General features: G+C 38.2%; 4 protein-coding genes across 5 annotated transcripts; 3 read left to right on the forward strand and 1 right to left on the reverse strand.

The window, feature by feature from the left end:
* Positions 1 to 1,154: 1,154 nt before the first annotated feature.
* Positions 1,155 to 9,871, reverse strand: LOC106657181. 2 transcript variants are annotated; one of them, XM_014378558.2, is made up of 13 exons: positions 9,403 to 9,871; positions 9,044 to 9,164; positions 8,818 to 8,977; positions 8,420 to 8,731; positions 4,522 to 8,343; positions 4,214 to 4,449; positions 3,887 to 4,108; positions 3,457 to 3,826; positions 3,181 to 3,391; positions 2,762 to 3,107; positions 2,504 to 2,687; positions 2,159 to 2,437; positions 1,155 to 2,086 (listed from the first exon to the last, which is right to left on the reverse strand). In XM_014378558.2, exons 1-13 carry the CDS (start codon positions 9,566 to 9,568, stop codon positions 1,805 to 1,807), a joined length of 6,711 nt encoding a protein of 2,236 aa, XP_014234044.1. In that variant the 5' UTR covers positions 9,569 to 9,871; the 3' UTR covers positions 1,155 to 1,804. The 2 variants fall into 2 exon arrangements, with proteins under 2 accessions (XP_014234044.1, XP_023315289.1); XM_023459521.1 differs by lacking the exon at positions 9,044 to 9,164 and having other exon boundaries at positions 9,403 to 9,481.
* Positions 9,872 to 10,697: 826 nt separating this feature from the next.
* Positions 10,698 to 11,788, forward strand: LOC106657040. Its single transcript, XM_014378285.2, has 3 exons — positions 10,698 to 11,026; positions 11,109 to 11,257; positions 11,404 to 11,788. The coding sequence occupies exons 1-3, from the start codon at positions 10,734 to 10,736 to the stop codon at positions 11,619 to 11,621; spliced, it is 660 nt and encodes a 219-aa protein (XP_014233771.2). The 5' UTR covers positions 10,698 to 10,733; the 3' UTR covers positions 11,622 to 11,788.
* A 337-nt stretch (positions 11,789 to 12,125) lies between these two features.
* LOC106656863 (DNA-directed RNA polymerase I subunit RPA43-like) lies at positions 12,126 to 14,461 on the forward strand. Its single transcript, XM_023459517.1, has 6 exons — positions 12,126 to 12,413; positions 12,521 to 12,681; positions 12,756 to 12,951; positions 13,099 to 13,283; positions 13,769 to 14,025; positions 14,106 to 14,461. The coding sequence occupies exons 1-4, from the start codon at positions 12,193 to 12,195 to the stop codon at positions 13,112 to 13,114; spliced, it is 594 nt and encodes a 197-aa protein (XP_023315285.1). The 5' UTR covers positions 12,126 to 12,192; the 3' UTR covers positions 13,115 to 13,283; positions 13,769 to 14,025; positions 14,106 to 14,461.
* Positions 14,462 to 14,751: 290 nt separating this feature from the next.
* Positions 14,752 to 16,203, forward strand: LOC106656991. The gene is made up of 3 exons (XM_014378218.2): positions 14,752 to 15,267; positions 15,401 to 15,558; positions 15,633 to 16,203. Exons 1-3 carry the CDS (start codon positions 14,861 to 14,863, stop codon positions 15,860 to 15,862), a joined length of 795 nt encoding a protein of 264 aa, XP_014233704.1. The 5' UTR covers positions 14,752 to 14,860; the 3' UTR covers positions 15,863 to 16,203.
* The last annotated feature ends 397 nt before the right edge of the window (positions 16,204 to 16,600 follow it).

Below are 16,600 nucleotides of genomic sequence, written 5' to 3' on the forward strand. Positions count from 1 at the left end.
TGCTGTTAAAAAGTTTTCACGCGGAAACCACACGATATCTCGTTTATCTCGCGGACAAGGATCAATTTCAATATTTGACGTCTGTGGTGTCATTGAAATCTAAGATGACTTCGTTTCCTAGGTGAAAAGGCCACTTTCTACATTGTGACAAAAGGAATACTATACGGCACATAAAAGTGTTTGACACTTTGAAATAACGAAAATACCCAATCGAAGGATCGAATTTCCGTTTGTCTTCTCCTTCAGATTTTTCTTTTTCTTGGAATAATATTGATTTCCGGCAAATATCACGAAACAAGACGGATATAAAGATGGCCTAACAGGACATTATATTTACAAACTCTACAATTGTGTGCCACAGTCGTTTGTTTTTTTTACCTTGCGCAAAAACTGTAGGGTCCCCTCGGGTGTGCTGGGCGCCGGCGAGGGCACCTGCAGCTCGACCGGCGCGGAGTTGCCCATCTCCTCGTGCATCGACTGCGCGAAGGCACTCCTGAAACCACCACCGGCCAGCGCCTCGTCAATCATTGTTTTCGAGTCGGCCGTGTTCGAATCCAACACAAATGTGCAATCTTTTGTTTCCCTCGCAACAAAACAAAATCTCTCTTCGAAGGAACTTGAACACTGAAAACTTGTCACGCACTAGTCACTCTCTAAAAACTCAATGTTATAATTTCGACCCGTAATCGAACTTTATACTATGACGTAGAAAAAAAACGAGCGAACATCGACACGCGGGAAAACTTTCTGAAACGGACGCGGCGACGATCGAACACACATTCACGCGACGACGCCGTTGCCTTTCGCACACGACTCGATGCTTGCTACTGACAGCCCGCGAGCGGCTTAGCTAGCGACAGGCAGCAGTGCCGCAAATTTCCCCCTCCCGTACTCGCGTGCCGGGAGCGGAGGCGCCGGTGGGCGGGTCTTTGATGCACGAGACCCACTCGTATTAGCCGCGTGTGTACACAAACACGTCTTTTTCCTAATTAATGATCTGTCACTTGCTGCCTTTTCAAAAATGAAGGTAAGCTGGTATCGGTGTAACTGGTTTTTTTGAGTGTATCGATGCGTAGTAGCTATTGGCCGAGCAGATAGGAGTATATCTCGTGAAATGAAGAAGCGATGGTGGATATTTACGTACAAAAAAGCGATTTATTTTATTTTCTAGGCAGTCTCATCGAATGCGAAGTAAATTTTTTTTTTATACAACATTTACAAAAATAAGATGGTTACTCGAATTCGCTTAATTTACTAGTACAACAACTATGAGATAAAACTTTAACAATCTAATCTACACAATAACATAGTTTACGTAAGTTTTTGTAAACCTAAATTCTAAATTTTTATGATGCTCAAAATGTTACATGCATTTCGTAAAAGAATAAAAATTTTTAGGCCTGTGCATTAAATGACATTGTACCTAAACATTTCTAAGATTACGAACGTTCTTTGTACGAACTTGCAACGGCACATTTTTATATTTAGGACCAGCCTAGCAATTATGCTTAATCATTATATCAACACAGTTATACAGATGTTTATGGCACACGATACTTAAAACTTTTCAAAAAAATAATGTAATACGGATATTTGATTCGTAAATTCTCCTATCAATGCTCAATCAGTCAAAAATAAAATAATAATTATTACGATGTCACTTATTTCACGACAACAACAAAAAAATCGACAACATTGTCAAACAAAAACTTGATTTTTTTCTTCTTCGGTTTTCTTGGTCGAATACTTTTACACCTGTTGTCCACCTTCCAAAGATGCGACAGCAGGGATCGGGGGCCTCTTCTCATCTGGGAGTAACGGGCGTGTAGTCCTTTTGAACTCTCGTTGAGCTATTGTTCAAGACTATGGGTGACAGATTGTCCATGGGCGAGTCGCCGCCGTAACGCGACAGTCTCTCCAATCTGTTTTTTATGGACACTGAATCGGGCGTCACGCGATTAATTTGACTAGTTCCATAAAAACTGACGCGCTCGGTCGGCGTGCCGTGCTGTGATCTCGACGCTGGTCGCTTCGCCAGCTCGGACGCCAGATCCTCGGCGCAGTTCTCCACGAAGGCGAGTCCGTTCTGAAAAAATATATACATCTCAAATTTAATACTTTCAAGTTTTATGACGCGTAAGTGCATTAAGATACATACAGGCACGAGAGATTTAAGATTGCGCAGCTCCTTGCTCAGCATCGGCTGTCGTGGATTCGTCGTGAAGGTGCTCTTTTCACCGCAATAAGCCGCCGTCACGTTCCAAGCGGTATTGCGCCTCCACTCGAGGTTGCTGCAGCCCACAAAAGTACCGGGAGAGAACATGCCTTGATAGCCGTACGCCGCGACCCCGTTCCAGAAGAGCACCGATAAATAAGCTGTGCCCTCATCGTTGGGTTTCGGATAACCCAAGTGTACGGCTTCGAAATTTTTCATTCCCTGTGAAAATATAATTATGAGTTTCGTAGCTCAAAGTCGTGATTCTTTCTAAATGTTTTTACTTACGTGTGGCGAGGGTACGCACGATAAGACAATACCGACGGTATCGAATTCGTTGAATTTAGGCTCGAACATACCCGAAGAAATCTCTGTTATCAGGCTACAGCATCTTTGCGGATGTGGCAATTTTAACAGTGGCTCGACTTTGATGTGTGTCATACGATTTGCGGTCAAATTCATTTCCCCTCCTCTGTTGAAATAAATAACGACATATTTGAAAAATCTCGACGCATAAGCGCGTCAAATAGACCGTCCATGTGTTACCTGGATCCGGTGGCGAACGAATTATAAACTGTGATTGTATTTCCTTCTTTGATGTCATAGCGAGAGTCTTCGGTGGCACCCCATATGGTCAACATGGCGTGCGACTCATCGCTGTAAAGACGTATTTTGAGAACCGGCGTGACGTCGCGCGGTGGGGGCAGACTCTGGCGCACTTGCGATTCGATTTTCTGTTTGATCGATTCGGCGCCTTCGTAATTATTGCGATTGTTCTTCTGCTCGGACTCGAAATTCTTCTCGGCCTCGGCGAACATCGCGTTGACTTTGGACTCGAGAGCTCGCTCGTGAGCTGCCGCGGCTTTTTCCTCGCTTCTGGCGTTACGATAAACTAAAATATATATTTGATGTAATACAATATACTAATCATACAAAATGCTACTATTCACACATGTTATGCTTACTCATTTGTCCATCCGCAGTTTTTTCTCGATATAATAGTGGATATATTCGAGCAGCTGCTACAGTGACTTCGCCGACCATACCGCCACCCGCAACGATATCTTTCAATCTGACCGGTATGGACCGCGAAATTTTTTGATAACCCAATTTCGCATCCCACTTGGCTCTTCTCGTGCTGTTTGTAAATATTTTCAAACTAACGTTTGGCGGTGCCTAGAAATATATTTATAAATTCAACTGTTAGTAGCAAGTTACATTTTTCATCATAAAAATATTACCTCTAACGGATGAAAGCCTCGCTCGCAATCACATAGCTCGGCGCCGTAAGTTAAAATTTTCGTACCCTCCTTAATTTTACCGGCTTGCACGTAATTGGTCATGGGATTGTCGATAGCGAGTGGTATGCTGTACCAGCCGTCTGTGGCTTCTATTTTCCATTTCTGCAGGCCGAGCATTGCTCGTGGGTCTTTTTCTCCATCCTCTTTATTTAATGGAATTTCAGTGATAGAGGATATGCACAGAATCATTCGCTTCGATGGTACGTCGTCTTTTTCCAAAATCATTCTCAATGCCGGTCTTTGGGCGCGATCGATCTCTCGATCGTAACGATACTTTAATTCGAGCATCACTCGTTCCGGAGTCAACATTCTTCAAAATAATGAATAATTTTAATTCACAAGAAAGTATTATTTTGAAAGTTTAATTTACCTAGGTAAAAGAGTAGAATCGAAGCAAGATCGATCGACAGAAGCCAGTTTCCATACAATCCATTTGTAATGATTTTCAATCCAACCGGTTGGCAATAATTTTGGATCGACTCCTGGCATTGCTAAAAATGCACTTTGAAATTCTTCTACGCCAGCTTGTCCTTTCTCGTCGAATATCAGTTTTGCTCCGTCGCCGATGTCCAGACTCGCGACTCTTTTACGACTGTAAAATAATTTACATAATTTGTTATTTATCAGTTAATTATTATTTTTTAACTGATATTAGTTATTTCTTAGTTAGGAATTGTAAAATTCTACAAATACGTACTCGACCATACTGGCTTTGATGAATTTGTAATTCGAAGCGTTCGACGCGTTAACTTGAACGATATTTTCGTCAGAATTAGATTGTTTTAGTTGCTCTACGGTACGTGCTTTGGGTAATGCGCATCCCACCAAGTCGGCCCAACTCGTACGTTTGTCTTTATTTTCGAGTCTCTGTTGTAATAGAGCTCCTATCACAGGCTTTACCTTTATTCTGTTTTTATTTCTAATTAATTTTTCCTGAAATAATACGATATTGTTCATTTATGTATTCACTCATCATAGGTTTCTCGTGATAAATTTTAATCGTACCTGCTGCATTACAGCTTCTAACCGCTCTTCCACTAAACCTTCGTCTTCTTCAATATCCATTTGCTCCTCTTGCTTCGATTCAGCAATCGGTAAAGTTTTGGACATCTTACCACCGTCTTCGTCATCTTCGATCTCGGACTCGTCGGAAAACAATCGTCTACCTGGAAATTCATTGCTGATCCTGGGCTTTTTCGATGACGTCAACGGTGTATCACTATCGGTATCCGAATGCCTTGTTCTTTTACTTGTCTCCACCACAGGTTTAACGTCGACGACACTCGTAATTACTGTTTCTTTTTTCGCTCTCCTCGCTTTGTACGCGCGAGCTTTCGGCACTTTATACACCACCGCGTCGTCGAACACCTTCCGATCTCTCATCACGTACGTGTCGTTGTTCGTTTTGTTCACCTCGACGTTATTGGCATGCTGCAAGATGACTCGCTGTATCGACGAGCTCTCGTTGATGATCGACACGCTTCTGCCGTGATCGACGATAACATCGACGTTTCTCTCTCGAGCTCTGCGCCAGTAATTTTCAAAACTCGAATACTTGCGAAAACTCTCGGTGATCTCTTGAAAAGTGAATCCCTCGAAATCGTCGCTCGAGACTACTTTCTTCGTCGGTTCGGGCGATTTTACCTTCGTGCTGAAGTTCAAACTGCTGATGTCGACCTTCGACAGCAGAGAATCCGAGTGAGGATCGAAGCACTGGCTCATGGATAATGCGGCTTGCAAAGGTCTGTTTCCAAGGGACTCATCGTTGGGATCTGATTTGTTGAGTTTGGTCGCGTCATTCGATGTTGGTTTGGTAAATCCACCGAAAGATCGCGGCCGATCGAGTCTCTTCGGCTCTAGAGTTTCCAATTTTCGTTTCATCAGTATGCTGCCAGTCGATTTTTGCTCGGACATTGGCAAATGATTCAGTACGCTCTGAGGAATGACTTTTACGGGAGCTGCCAGCAGTGCCTCGAGATCGGCGCCGAGATCGTTGAATACGTCGTCCGTGTCGCTGCTCAAGGTCAGAGGACCTCCGCCGAGCGTGACGTTTTCGCTCTTACGGCGTTTCGAGACTGGATACGCGTCCTCCTTCAACGTCGAAGACAACAGCGATTTTTCATTAATCTGTATATTTTCGCTGGTAAACTCTTTTTCGATTATTGAATCCGAAATAACAGCGGCATGCGAAGTTGTACTGGCGACGCTTGGCTTGCTTATCGGCAACGAATCGAGTTTGGACCTTGAAATTTCTGTGTAACTAGTTGAGTCATAATTTTCTTTTTCTTCGATTATATGATTGATTGTTACAGAACACTTGTTAAAGTTGCAATTTTTAAATGTAACAAGCCCGTTCTCGTTCAAAATATTATTTGTTTGTACTGGCAGACTTCTCCTTTTATGCCGAATTTCTGGCTCACTACCAGTCACATCTATTTCGTTGTAAAATTTTAAAAATTGTTCCTCTTTCTCTTCATCGATGCAAATACCTTTACCTCCAGCAGTTGCAAATCCATCACTACTACAAGATGGAATTGCAACATTGTTGTTAGGTATTATTGCACTATCGCTTTTAGCTTCGACAGTACTTTTGAATACAAGCGAAACTCTGTCATTTGGCCGGTGGTTCACTTTTGGTGGGAGGCTTTTTCTTTTATTTTTAAAGTCTGGTTCATCGGTGACATCTATTTCAGTAAGAAGCTTCATGAACTGTTTTTCTTTTTCTTCATTTATACTGATACTTTTTCCTTTAGCAGTTGAAAAACCGTCACTGCTTACTCGAGAACTACTAATTTCAGTGGATTTTGGGATGGTTTCATGTTTAACTTTTTCAGTATTGTTAAATACCAAAGAGACCCTGTCGTTAGGTTTATAATTAGCCTTCACTGGAAAAGTCTTCTTTTCATTTTTTTTAAAATCTTGTTCATTGTCTCCCAATTCATCAAGAAGCTTCATAAATTGCTTCTCTTTTTCTTCATTGACATTAATAACTTTACCCGTGGCAGTTGAAAATCCATCAGTGATAGAAGGATTTTTAGGCACTGAAAAATTGAATTCTGTGTGATTTTCTTCAACAATACTATTTGTAACTTTTGTATCACTTTTAAACTTAAGACAGACCCTATCATTTGGTTTTTGGTTTAGTCTTAGAGGTAAACTCCTTCTTTTATTTTTCTTCAAGTCTTCTTCATTGTTTGTCATATCTATTTCATCAAGAAGTTTCATAAACTGTTTTTCTTTTTCTTCGTTTACTTTGATTACTTTACCTGTGGCGGTTGAAAATCCATCAGAGGCAGATGGATACTTGGGAATTTGAAAATCTATATCTGTACTATTTTCTTCAACAATACAATTTTTAACTTTTGTATTACTTTTGAACACAAGAGAGACCCTATCGTTTGGTTTTTGATTTAGTTTGGTAGGAAAACTCTTTCTTTTATTTTTTTTAAAGTCTTGCTCATCATTTGTAACATCTATTTCATTAAGAAGCTTCATGAACTGTTTTTCTTTTTCCTCATTCACTTTGATGCTCTGTCCCTTTGCTGTAGAAAATCCATCAACAACTGATGGGCATTTAAAGATGTCAGGTTTGATTTCAGGGTGATTTAATTCAGTATTATCTTTGACCACTGCATCATCATTAAATACAAGAGAAACTCTGTCTTTTGACTTCACATTTTTATGCAATGAAAGACTTTTTCTTTTCCTTTTAGTCTCTTGTTCTTTACTGGATATATCTATTTCATCAAGAAGCTTCATATATTGTACTTCCTTTTCTTTGTCAATGTTGATGGTTTCACCCTTGGCCGTTGAAAAACCATCATGGCTCGTTGGAATGATGGCGGTATCAGATTGAATTCCTATAATATTGACTTCAGATTCAATTTGAATTTTTGATAAATCATTGGGTAGCAATGATAAAATATTTTGCTGATTGGCTTCTGCATGAACGTAGTTGATTGTCTGCAAATTTGATAAATGTATTTCATCATTTACATTCACAGCCGCAAAAAATGCCATAGTTTGTTTTTGTTGTTCATCAATAACATCACATTTTGAAAAATCTTCATTATAAGTCTCAACTGGTACTTCTAATTCCATATCTTGCAGATATAATATTCCATCATCTTTTTCCTCTTCTTTTAATTCTGGTGTTAACTTTGGATCTAAGAACTCGTTTAAACCTAATTCATCGTACAGTTTTAATTTTTCAAGTTTTTCACTTGATTCAGAACTGTGCGGTATACTAGATTTAATTTTCTCAACAATTTCCACATTATCACCAGCAGTATGAGGAGACCAAGCATCCATGATTTCTAATGGTACTTCTTGAACTTGACATTTATTATCATTATTAGACACAGGTGCATTTTCATCTTGAATTTCGGTTTTTAATGATGATAATTGAGTAAATGACTGAACATTATCAGATTTATGTTGAATATTTTGAACTTTTTTGTAATCCTGAGCAAACTTAGTATCTGCTAGCTCAAGTTCTCTAACAGGCTGTAAAAATGCTTCTTTTGACACCATTGATTGGTTTACATCAATTGATCTTCTCATAGGTTTTTGATAACGTTTTATTGCTGCTATTCTCTCCAAAACACCCTCACTTACACTTGATTGAGAATTTTCTTCTTTAATCAATTCAGTTTTTATCACAGGTTTAGTATCTATATTTTTACTCGTTGACTCGTGAATTATTGTCATTTTTTTTTCTTCTTCCAGAGCACTATTGCATATTTTATCAATTGCACTGAAAGATGCATTGGAAAAAAAATCTTGCGTTGAAGTATTACTATTTTTTTCAGAATGTACTACTGGTACCTAAAATGAAAAATTTAATAAGCAATTAAGATAATAATAATGAATACTTTGAACTTATTTAATTCTAAATACTCACTTCTAATTTTTCATTGCTTTGAGCTTTATCTAGAGCCATTTCCACATTATTTACATCAGATTCTAGAGGAAAATCATTACTCACTGTGCTAGCAGTTTCAGAAGTAACTCTATCACTATAACTACTAATACTGTTCTGTCTACTGACATTATCATCCATATCAGGTGCTGTACAAGTCAGTAGTCTTCGCTTCACTTTTTTTTTGGATTTTTTTCTACCTCCAAGAACTGGAGAAGTAATACTTAATTTTTCAGTTTTTACATTTTCAGTAACTGGTGTTCTGCAACGTCTAGGAGTTGCATTATTCTGAAACTAATGCATAAATTGATATGAGTTAAAGTTCAGAATACTTTTTTAGAATTAATCAATATCTTAATTGTTAATTTATCAATACTTACAATATCAACAGAATCCATTGTTATATTTCTTTGTTCAGTTTTCATTTCTTTCAATTTACTCTCTGGAGTTTCCATATCACTAGTCCATAAGCAATTTGTTTTAGCTATAAAAGGGGCCAGATCAGCTGGTGTCTTAGGAACAACCGCTTTCCCTGGAGTTCTAAAAATCACATTTCATATTTAAAAACTTTAATGTTTGCAAATATTTACTTAATGATGCACATACTCTTCTAATGAATTTGAATAAAGAAATGGTGTCTTTATAAAAACATTTGGTGATTCTAGATCATAATGACGTGGAAACAATTGTGGGGATGAAATACCAGGATTTTTTATCTGATCATCATCTGAAACAAGTTGAATGAGGCTAATGAATGATTCTCAGTTCAGCTCATGCAAAAAATATTCGAACGAGAATGGAAAATTTAACTACGTAATTTCGTGCAATTTAAAAAAAATCTGTGCAACGAACATGCTTTTAACTACAGATAATTCTTATCACATTGCCGAAATGAATTCTGCGATGCCATGCATATTTTTTGTTTATCGCAAATCGTTTATACACGATGCAAAAATTATCAAAACCTGAAAACAATTCCTGCGACTCGGAATGATCCTTGCAATTTTGGTTACTGGTCCTCCACCTGCATACTTCGGGTCCGTTATTATTAGGAACGTTTTCTTCATTTTCAAATGTCAGCGAAGGCCGTTGTTCGTTTTGGTCTGCAGCGGTGGTGCACGCGACATTCATAATATTCCTCGCAGAGGCTCCGGGGCTAATGCAACTCAGAAAAATTACGCGGGCAAGGCAATATAAGGACGCGCCGTAGCACACGTGTGTGTTTTCTTCCTACGAGACGACGAGGACTAATTTAATATACAAAAAGTAAAAAAAGTCTCGGACGCGCACACACTACGCGAAAGTCGGCTAATCCCTCGGCGCTTGGCCGCCGACCTTCGTAGTAAACAAAGAACGAAGGCGGCAGTCAGTCGTAGTTGTGTTTTGTATATGTAGTAGCCTATTTAGGCGATCCAGCCGTGGCGCGCAAAATGTGTGTTGCGCGAGACAAACGATTTGTCGTCCGCAAGCGAGGAGAGGTGGAAGGGGAACTAACTGCGACCGGCGACTTGTTGAATGTTGTGCCGCATATAACAGCATGAGAGATGTTTTTGACGCTAACTGTTTTTTTATTAACACATCTTTGATTCGATTTTATCTTTCGTGATGCGATGACAGCTTAACTATAGTATCATTACGATATGTATACGAATAGCGTTCATTTATAGAAATGACGTTTCATCGTATGTATTATATTGCATAAATTTGCAGTAGATGCAACGAAAGTGTTTGATGGAGCTCTGATTTTACCGAGGGTAGTAAAACGAAAATTGCTTAGCATTGAAGCACATCGAACAAAACAATATACCTAATTTCATTGCTCGAATCTCGCAACGGAAATTAGAACGCATCTGATTCAAACGATCTAGATTTAATCCCCGAGTGAGATTTAAACGAAGTGGCGGCTATACGAGCGATACTTGTCGAAACTCGAAATTCGAAAGTTTTGACACTTCTAAAATAATTCGTTGAAATTAAAATTAGCTGCTTACTTTCACACTCGCGAGTCGCACACACGGTTTTTTCGTGAAAGCTGCGCGCAACGAGTCTCGAACGACGTCCGCAACGCGCATCAGCTCTCATTGTAGACCGCACCGTAACTACAACGTGGGCGCCCACACTGCCTGACTGCACGCACTGATCATCACGTGTTGCGACTTGCGAATTCGTCGAGTAATATAGCACCGAGTTTTGCAGCTCACCCTACACTCGTTGTGAGCTGTGTCGCGTGTGCGAATTTGCGAATTCGGCCGATCGAGGTTTTAAGCGGCACCGATTTGCACACCTGCGTGCGATCATGGCAGATTCGTCCTCCTCCGCATCGTCGTCGGAAGCCGCTGCTGCTGCTGCTGCTGCTGATGCTGTCGTCGACACCCAGACCATAATGAAAAATTACCAAGTCACATGGTACTACAGAGACAAGACGTGGAATCACAATGTTTACCTCGAGCACAAAGACGATCTGAACTCTTACGTGCAGAGGCACAGTTTCTCGGCGATCGTCTTCACGGACAGTTGGGAGGACGTGGACATCAAGAAGGCCATCGACGAGTACGTGGAGAGCAAAACGAACGAGACGATCGATCAGGGGTAATTAATTTTCATCGTATTATCTCGTTGCAATTTTCAATTGAGTATATACTTGTAAAGCGATGTTTTGTGTGATTTACAGAGGCGAGCGGAGTATCTTGTTCAAGATAGGCAGCATCACACTGGTGAATTGCGCGAGAGACAGGAACGCCGAGCCCGCGTACTCGAGAGTCATGAAACTCCTCGTGGGCGCTTACACGTTCGTGATAAGACGTTGGATGATATATCGCGGTAAGCGTGATGATGCATCGAGAAGCATCGATAATTCGATTCGTCTCCCTCTTTACTTTCTACGACGCGCAATTTTTTTGTGTCATCGTTGCTCGCTTACACTATTCATTTAATTTTTTGCCTTTTCTTTTTTTTCGTTGTTACAGGCAAAATAATCAAAACAATCGGAACGAAAGCGATACAGGTGGGTGTGTGCAACGGCGCGTTATTGGCCAAGGTCTTCATCGCGGATCCGAAATCGTCGCAAAATAATTTTAATTTCGACCTGAAGCCGGGACTGGAGGTAAGATTTTTGTGCAAAAGTTTTCAGAATTGCGATCCACCTTACATCATGAAAGGTTGCCTGTTGGATGTGATGAAATAGTAGATAATTAATATCACTCGTATCGCCGATACGAGTGCTGTGTAGGAGAGTTGATTTTAAAGATTGAATTTCAATACATATCCACTGGATTGGATAATTGTTATGGAATCTTTGAACTGTGAACATATAGTTTTTATTTAAATATATTGTGACGTAAATTGTATAAATAAGTGCCATAAACGACGCAAAAAGAGCTTGTCGAGTGAGATTAATTTATTTATATGTTAAAAAGAAATTGTAAATATTTTATTATTTTAAGAATAAATTTTATTACGTTTAACAAATATTAAATTCATTTTTAATTAATTTTTGAAACCTATCGTGTTCACAAACCGAAGAAAGAATTTAAAATTTCGCGCTCACTTCGATCAGTTGTTTTTTGCCGGCCGATAGTGCTACGCGCAAATTGACGCCGCGAACGGCCACCGGTGAGAGTTTCGCAATTCGCAGCAGACGCGCTCGTTCGCGGCGTTGTTTACGTTTACAGGTTTGTCACAACACGTGTACAGATGGAGTGGATCCATACGGGTCCATACTGATTTGTTAATTTTTCAAAATTAAAGTGGAAAAAATGCCAACCCATCACAAAAAAAAATTGTTGGGCAAAGTAGAAAGAGTACAGAGTGACTTGTGGAAGGACGAAGAGCTCAAGGAACTTGTCGAGATGGAAAATACATGTGTGCATTTGGTGAGGACAAAAAAGCAGATACCAATGCGTCCTTTGCAGTGGGAAAAGGTTGACAGTAACATAAAACTCTTGATGGACTCGTTTTTGTACCGTTTTGATAAAGAGTGAGTTTTGATTAATTCTTCTATCTGACTGAATTTGCCTTACTAGAATGAATAGTATTTTTGGATAAAGGCTATTATTTAATTTTATATCAATTTCTATTTCATAGATTGGGAGGATGGTTGGTGGCCTATAGGTCTATTAGAGTTATGAGTAGATTCGGACTTGTCATGTGGGATGAAGTTAAGCAGTTCCATCCACAATTGGTAAAAATTGAAATTGAAGGTGATTTCTATGTTTTTAAACCAGAAGTTGGTAAACGTTTGACAGGTATGTAGTATTGCGTCATTGATTGTTACCATATAAAAAAAAAATAGTATTTAACATTGGTTTTTCTATTTTAGGCGTTATCAAGAAAGTCCTTGCCTATCAACTTGAAGTTGAGGCTCTGAAGGGTTTCAGAGTAACACTTCCAAAATTTTTTGCTGATACCGTTGAGTGGACAGGCAACAGATTGATCAAAGATCACATAATATCATTTACTATTGATCATATTAATACTCATATGAATCCTTATATACGTGGAATTGTGATTAAAAGGTAAACTGACATTCTAACTGAAGCTTAAATTTAAAATATTTATTATTTTCAAGTCATCTGTTATATGATTTGCTTTCCTTCAAAAATGTTTTCTTTTATTTATTTTCAATTCCAAAAAATGTTCAACACTTGTTTCTATTTTTTCAGAATGATAAATAGATGATGAATTAAGTATGGGTCACAAAGAGTCATTGCAACATTTTTGTATTTGATATCTTGAGAAAATTCATCCCTTCTTGAGGTGTAAGTTGCAGAAGTAACAGTAATCAGAATAGCTACTTTGTTTACTTACTCTCTTGGGGGTTTTATTATCTGCACCTGGGGTTGTACAAGTGAGTATTTAGCGACTCACAATATTTTTAATTATATTCCTCCAAAAACTTGAGAAAAATTAACACTTCATTTCTCATTATTTATATTTATATTAATGTTAGCATTTACTGTATATTATTGTTGTAAATTAGTGCATGTGCATGATTTTAAAATATTTTTTTAAAACCATTTAACTTTTTAATCATGATATTAATTGTAGTAATTAATATTCATCATTTAAGTGTTGTATTATTGTAAAATAATGCATGCATATGATTTTAAAATACTTTTTTAACACTATTCAATTTTAATTGTGACAAATAAATTCTCACATTGTAAGAAAAATACATGTATTGATATTTTTTTATTTTAATTTTTTAATATCATTTTCATAGATTTTCTGTATCAGTCGTCCATAAGCATTTAGTTTTAGCTGTAGAAATAGAAAATCAGCTAGAGTTTTAGAATTTACAGCTTCTCTGAAATTCCATAAATTACATTCTAGATCATTGTGATTTGGCACCAGCCATTGCCTGTTGTTAATGATGAGATAGGATTTTTTATTTGATCATCATCTGAAAAAAGTAGAATGCAACTAACATATCAAATAGCAGATAAATGCTTTAAAGTTCTATAAGTTGAGCATTATTGCATAATGCAATACTATTTGTTGTGGTCCTTTTTCTAAGAATGGCCAATAATGTTGCCTTCAGGGGTATTGGAGTTCTGGTGCATAAAGCCTATTGCACTATTGAATATAAGGTAAAGTAATATTTTTACTAAGCTTTAAATAATTACTTCTTTTTTTTTAAATGATTATAATTTTATTTATGATTTTTTAGTGGACTCATAATTGGATTAAGGAGAATAGAAAATACAAAAAAAAAATTTGTGAGCACATAATAAGTGATTATTAGTAGAGAAAATTTATTTTTATTTACTATATGGGTCTATTTAATTGTAAAGTGAAAAAATATAACGGATAAAATTTAGAAAAAAATCAAAATTAATCAGACATCAGAATACTTGCTCAGCGTCGAGGAAAAATTCGGAAAAGAATATCATTCGCGACAGCCTAAAAGAATTTCTCATTTTCGAGCACGATAAAACAACTTTGTAATGAAAAGCCACGATTAAGTCTTAACAAAATTTTCCTCATAAAAAATATTAAAACGAAGGAACATTAGTGAATCTCCACTCAAAAATGCGGGGGGGTCGTTCATCTCCATCATAATTAATAGTTTATCGATAACTTGGTTATTGAAGATATAATTTGAAGAAATTTCAATTAGATCATTGATTTTATTTAACTTCAAATAATTTTAACTTTTCTACCAAGGAACTTGTCATTCGTGTGTGTTTGTATAAGCTACTCGAGCTCTCGAACTACTATCGACGCACACCGAGTAGTTATCGTCGCGCTTGTATACACACACAAACTTCCAATTCTAATATTACGAACATATTGTTGTGTACAATATATCCTCAGTTCAAACCAACAGCCCCTCGGTGTACACGTGCGCGACACACGTTTCTCATTCTCAAATCGCCGATTTTTGCGCGCGATCCGTCAAAGAAACAGACACGCATTAAAAAAATGTCGATAAATCACATATACCGATGGCGATCGGATTTCAATCCCGACGATCCCAGCGTGACGATCACGATGAAGCAGTGGCCGCATCAACAGCAACAGGGCACAACGAGCGAGGGCAGCAGCGATCAGACAGAACAACAACAGCAGCAGCAGCTGCAGGCCCTCGTCGACGATCTGGAAATGAATCCGTTCATCGTCAATAACAAAAAAGACAAGCCCGTGATTCTGCACCTCGCCGACAAGCGATTCGACTGGGAGTGGCTGCAGCAGCTCATCAATGATCCGCTCGCCTGCTCCTTCTGCCACCTCGTGAAGAGGTACGTCGAGACGCCGAGCTGGGACGTGGCCGACATGAAGAGGTCGTTGCTGAGCTGGGTGAACGACGCGAGAAACAGCTATTATCAGCAGTGAGTATATAATACAAAAATGTAAAGAAACTCAGCACGAGTTTCGCGTGGCGATAAACTTTACTACTTGCCACTACAAGCCAGATGTGTTAGTTAGTTTCGAAATTATTTGTTGTAACGCATTTTGCTTTAGATGTCAAGGCTACCTGATAACGTTCGACAGTGTCCAAATAGTGGCTTGTCATAATGCCGAGCAGAAGCAGCAGAGTGGCGAGAAACGCGTGATCCCCGTGATGGAGGTCCTGGGCAACGCTTACTTCATGGAGATTAAAAAATGGAACATTTACCGAGGTACACCGTCTTATCCTTTGACTTTCCATATCCTCGAGATAGCTTTATAAATATCGTTTCTTTTTTCTTCGCAGGTAAGATAGTGGAATTGACAGAGAGCCACCTGCGAGTGAGCCTGTGCGACGGCGAGTTCATGGCCAAGGTGGACAGAATCGATCCGAGCATCCCGGGACACGCGGCGATTAATTCAGCGCTGAGACTCGGCCAAGAGATACGGTTCATGTGCTCGCAAATCGATGACATTGATCCGCCGTACGAGCTGTACGGTTATCTTTTAGACATATTGACGCCTAGTGGCTCTTAGGTTTTCAATGTATAATATTGTGTATATATATTATTTGTATACGTGCGGGGTCTGTAAATAATAATTTTAATGTTCGAGAGACGAATGTGTATAAAGATTTGCGACATCGATCGGCTTCCCCGTCGAGGAGAGCCGATTGAATTTTATGTACAAAAACTATTGTTCATATTTTATGAATATTACTTTATAATTTAAAATGTACGAAGGGGATATCCAAGTAATTGGATAACAATACTTCTGTGTCAAGAAAGATGTAAATAAACTACATTGTTAATAAAAAAATGTATCTAGTTAATATAAAATTATTTCAACATTATCGAAATAATAAATATTCGGCATAATCAAACCTAGAAATAGTTTAAAGAGTTGCTAATAATAAAAATTACATTAATCATGTACAATATTACCGATTTTTTCTAAACAATTCGTATTTTTTATTTTCGATGAATTATTTTATAGTTAAGTTAAAATTATTGAACAAATATTTCGTTGAAAATCTACTTATAAATATTTAAATTATTATTTTTCATTATAATAACATTACAAATATGAAAGTGTCCATCCTGGATACTCAATATCGATCATCAATAAAAAACTTGAAATTACTCACCCATCGTTAGGTATTGAATATTCAAAAAAAGGCGGGCTCATTTCCTTCGAATCTTTAATGAGTCTAATTGACTACGCATGTAGATTTCACTTTCTCATGCGTAAACAGCATCCAACGGCCCCCTATGA

This window comes from Trichogramma pretiosum, unplaced genomic scaffold, assembly GCF_000599845.2.
Source record: "Trichogramma pretiosum strain Unisexual culture from Peru unplaced genomic scaffold, Tpre_2.0 scaffold7, whole genome shotgun sequence".
Lineage (NCBI taxonomy): Eukaryota > Metazoa > Arthropoda > Insecta > Hymenoptera > Trichogrammatidae > Trichogramma > Trichogramma pretiosum.